This window comes from Eurypyga helias, unplaced genomic scaffold (genome assembly GCF_000690775.1).
Source record: "Eurypyga helias isolate BGI_N326 unplaced genomic scaffold, ASM69077v1 scaffold19228, whole genome shotgun sequence".
NCBI lineage: Eukaryota > Metazoa > Chordata > Aves > Eurypygiformes > Eurypygidae > Eurypyga > Eurypyga helias.
This window is the reverse complement of record NW_010267779.1, coordinates 18,123-22,963: the sequence shown is the minus strand read 5'-3', so window position 1 is coordinate 22,963 and position 4,841 is coordinate 18,123. Positions and strand designations below refer to the sequence as shown.

The following is a 4,841-nucleotide window of genomic DNA, read 5'->3' as shown; positions in this document are numbered from 1 at the left end:
CTGTAATCTATACACAGTGGTATAAGCCAAGATATATTACATGAAAGAACACACTGAGTGCATGGAGTTACCCACACTGGGTCAAACTGGCACAGTTGTCTTGAACAAGACCCTTGGAGTTGCAGTTGGTGTTTGTTGTTGACCTATCTATCTCGCTCTATATATATAGATATGTATAGAATTTTTCTGCATGCATCTGTCTCAAAAGGAGCTGTACAGCTGGGTTGGGTTTCTCATCCCCACCCTGTCTCGGTCTTCATTTTTTCCGGGCTAGGAACGCCACTCCCACAATCACAGCGAGCGCAGCCACCGCCACTCCTCCGACGATGATCAAGGGCTTCATGTTGTCGAAGATGCTGCCTGGTGACTCCTCGGAGCCGTTTCCCTTGTGGTCAGAGTCAGGGGACTGGCCGGTGGCCTCTTGTGTCTCCGTGGCAGCAGAGCTGGGTTTCAGGTTGCTGTGGTTGTTCACGACGGCAGCATCGCCACCTGCCTTCTTGGTGGCAGTGGCAGGAGCAGGCTGCTCCTTGGGAATCTCCTTCTTGTCTGCATTCGTGGCAGGCCCAGGGTTGGGCTTTTCTGGCTTTGCAGAGCTGGGGGTCTTGGCGTCGGGTTTGTTTCCGCTTCGGACGTTGCCTTTGGAATCCATCCCTACGAGTGCTTGGGGTAGCGACTGGCCGCCACGCGTGCGAGGCAGTCACAGCTCTTCTCCTTCGCCCGGTTGCTGGAGAAAGCAGAGGAGCCACCTGAGCTCACCCCTTGGAGCAGGCGTCTGGGGACAGTTCTCACACTGGCGGTGCCCTATCTGGACATGATACAGCACCTGGAAGAGGAAACAGAGCAACGAGAGGTGAGAGAAGGGACAGAGCAAGCCAGTGCCATTCCACTTGAAGGCAATGGAGGAGAAGACGAAATTGGGAAACAGTTGGCTCTTAACTGTGAGCTGTATTCAAAGCACCTACTACAGTGCCTGTGCCTGCAAAAACATCAAACAAGCCAGACTATCATCTACGCTGCCACAACCAGGCTCTGTGTGCCATCGAGACAAGTCCATCCTGGCCATGTATGTGATGCCATTTGTCAGTGACGAGATACACTCATGTCCAACTAAATAAATCTTACTTTCCATGTGCTCACCTCAGCTCCTTTCCTCCTGGGCAAAGAGAGAACATTTTGTTCCATGGAAAAGCAAATCAATAGCTCCTCCCTGCTTGTATCTCACCCCTTACCCTGCTTTTCTGCAGCTTTATCCCAAGTTAAAGTTTAGGAAGTGGTTAATATGTCATCTTATGTGATACTTTCCACCCAGATGGGCACTGCAGGAAAAAACAGGATTAGTTCCTCAGTTACAGGTATCAGAGCTACAAGGATTATTGCTCTCAGCATTTCTGGTGGAGCTACAGCAAAATAAGGCGAGCGCCAGGTCCTCAGCTGCTGCACTGACTCCGGTGCCACCGCGTGAATTTGTGGAAAAGCCGGGTCTCGCAGCGATCGGGAGATCTGACTCCGGGCTCCTTGCAGCGGTAGCTGGGTTTGCCTGCAGAGCCGAGCGGGATGTCGGCTGCGCCGGAGGCAATTAGCTGGAGCCATTTTCCCCAGGGGACTGATGAAAGCAGTGAAGAGCATGGCTGCCACCAGAGAATTCAGCAAACGGACAAAGCGGGCTTCGAAGGGTTATGAAAACCCAACAGAAACATCCCCGCAGCACGGCAGCAATCTAGGCAGGGTGAGACGGGAGCTCCCGTGGCTACACCTCTGCCCAACTGGAGGAGAGGAGCCGCCGGGCAGTTTGCCATCGGGCCCTGACGGTGCAGCACCACATCGACTTTGAGCTGGGGAAATAATGAGTAAACAGGAGGCAGCAGTCAGATCTGAGTCGCCTGCTTCATTACCTCCCCGCTGACCTTCAGTGCTACCGGGAGCCTGCTGAGAGCTTTCTGCCTGCTAAGTGAAATATGAGCTTATTAGCTGTCTGGATTTAGAAATAAAGAGACTCCTCAAAAACCCCTACAGATAGATGTTTCTTGCAGAGCAGCTCAGAGAGCACATCACTCCTTTAATGATGGAGAGGAAGAAGGTCCCAGGATTGCAGCAATGGTCTCTGCTGCTGCCTCTTCTGGGAAACAGGCTAAAAATGGGAGGTTTTAAGCTCCACCTTGGCAGAAACACTGGCCTGGAAAAAAAACTACTTGCAGAAATGTTGGGTTTGGGACCAAAGAAAAAGTGGGCAACAGCTTACGGCTTGGGGTGAGACAGAGTCTACCCCTCTCCTGCTCTCCCTTCTAAGCCATTGATGGCCATCACCTCCTCCAATGCCAATCAAGTGGAGCTGAGTGAGGGACCTGCAGCACCAAAATCATGGAATCCATAACTCACACGCTGCACCAGGCATGGTGACCACGATACAAGTACGCCGTACACTGAAAAGGCTGGCTGAAAGGTTGGCAGTTTGCCTAGGAGAATAGTCTGAGCTCTTCCTGCAGCATGGAGATGGGACAGGCACTTCCAGAAGGCTTTTCACAAGACTTACCTTACACACCTCCCTTACAGAACGAATTTTAACCTGGTAGTATTTGGTGAGATGGAGCCTGAAGTCTCCAAAAGGCACTGAGTGATCCAAGCTGGCCAGTTTTGGCATAAACCATTGAAGTGAGAGGCAGATAATCTGTCCCCAGGGTTTCGTATCCAGCGTTAAGCAGGATAGTTGCTACTCTTCCCTTGGATTTTCAATTCAGTCTAGCTCCAAGTTCCTTTGAGGGAATAAATAATAATCCAGGCCTTCACTTGCTTAAAAAACAGCAATCAAATTCCCCTAGCAGCTCTGCTTTGGGTGCATGAGAGCATAGTCTCTTTGACTGCAGCTCAGCAATACCTGCACTTCCGGGCTTGTGATTTTAAGCCATTTTCAAAACCCAAAACACCACCTCTCTTCCCTCATGCTTCACTGAAGACGTATCACACACACTCGGGCATCCTGTACCACACAAACACAGTTCCAGACGCTCACCGAGCTGAAGACCTTCTCCGTGGCTTGGGACTTGGCAGCTAAACACACGGTCCTGAGCAAGTGCAAGAATATTTTCCTCTCCTTGCTCATTTTGTAATATTTCTGCAGATACCACCTCCAACGAGCATTCACACTGCTTTGCTCCGTAGAAATCCTATGTACATCCAGGGCTATATTCCTACGTGCCGAGGCTGCACGCAGTCACTCACAGGACTCTCTGGTTTGGGAGGAATTTGTCCTCATTTTACATCTGATACAACCATGACAGAAAGAAATGGTAAGTAGGGCCCAAGACTGAAGCAGGCTTAGAGGTTAAAGCAGGAAAAGTCAGATTCATCATGTCATAAATATTAAATTACCTGCTCAGTAGCTTTGATTTTAATTAGCTGGGCTGCTCACACACTCTAGTATTTGTGTGGTTAGACTGAAGCCAGCATTAAAATTCTGCTGCTTTCCCCAGGCAAGCTACGGGCAGCCTCCAGAAACGGTGGTCAAGTCAGAGCGGGCAAACTGGCCTCTTTGCTGAGAAACAGAAGCTCTGCACAGCGCAACTGCTGCACCGTTTATCCACCCCCCTCATCGATCAGATCTGGTTTCCAGAATCCTGGAAGCAGGAAAGGTGTTCTTGCTCGGAGCCTATGCCGTGCCGTGGAGCCTTGTCCCGCAGCCATGCCCTGCAGCACGGCTACAAACAGCTCGTTAAAGGATTTCTTGATTTCTAAGTGAGCTTCCACTAAAAGCAATGTAAGCCCCTCATGCGGATTAGAAAAGGTTTTAAAAGATGTAGAAACCAGACTAAGCCAAAAATCAGCATCTGCAGCTCAAGTGTCCACGTGAAAGGACTTTCTGCCAGTGGTTTTCCACGCCCAGCATCTCTCCAGACCCTCTGGCTTGGTGGAGCTGATGCTGTCCAACACTGCACCCGAGAAGCTCAGGCATTCTCTCTGCCCGCAACGGCGACATCACAGCAACCAGCGCCCCTGGCTGGCTTAGCACCATGCTGGCTAGCAGCCACCTCTGCTGCTCCCCTCCTCTCTGGACCCAGGGCACTCGCAGCAGCACGTCCTCTTCCATCACAGTAATTAACCCCCTTCCGAACGTTACTAGCTACCTCCCAAGCAGACTCCCTACCTTGGGCCTCATCCCCTCTTCCCTTTCACTCCCCTTCTCCTTCCCAGTCCTTTGCTTTCCAAGAACATGGGCTCAGCTTTAAGCACCTCTCTCTCCCTCAGACAGAAAAGAAAGGTGCTTCCCTTATTTCAAAAACCAAGCCTGCACATACAGGTGTGAGCCTTTCCCTAGCCCTTTTCCTCCTCCTCTTCCCTCATTCCATCACAGTTTTTCTCTAATGGGCTGTTTCTTCACCTCTTCTTTATAGCTCCTCACATCTATTTGCTCCTCCCTTCTCTCTCCTCCTCAGTTGCTGTCTCCGTGGGTCTACCCATTCCTCCCCCTTCCAGCTCCCTCTGCCTCCCACACAGCAGCACTGAGAATAAGGTTTGGTGAGAAGGAGGCTTCATTCCCCCTCTTTCCCCCCCATGCCATCTCTTTGTTTAACAATCCATGCCTTTTTAAGGGAGGTTTTCACCAGCTACCCAGCTCTTTCGCAGGTGGGAAGAGGGAGCAGAGACCGTGAAACCAGTGATCAAGGAGAAAAAGAAGGAGAAAAGCCCCCCAAATCCCTGCCGCCGCAAGAAGCGGCACACAAACCCCACAGCCCCCCCGGGATGCTTCTGGCTGTTGCAGCTCAAGGTCGGTGCAGTCAGACTCAGCGCAACAAGCTGGCCCCAGCCGAAGCAACAGGGCCGAGAAGGAACAGCTTTCCTTGGCTCCC

The 4,841-nt window shown here is 51.3% G+C and overlaps 1 protein-coding gene across 1 annotated transcript; it reads right to left on the bottom strand.

The window, feature by feature from the left end:
* Window positions 1–256: 256 nt before the first annotated feature.
* On the bottom strand, window positions 257–649 carry CEND1 (cell cycle exit and neuronal differentiation 1). The gene has a single exon (XM_010157557.1). The coding sequence runs from the start codon at window positions 647–649 to the stop codon at window positions 257–259; it is 393 nt and encodes a 130-aa protein (XP_010155859.1).
* Window positions 650–4,841: the final 4,192 nt, after the last annotated feature.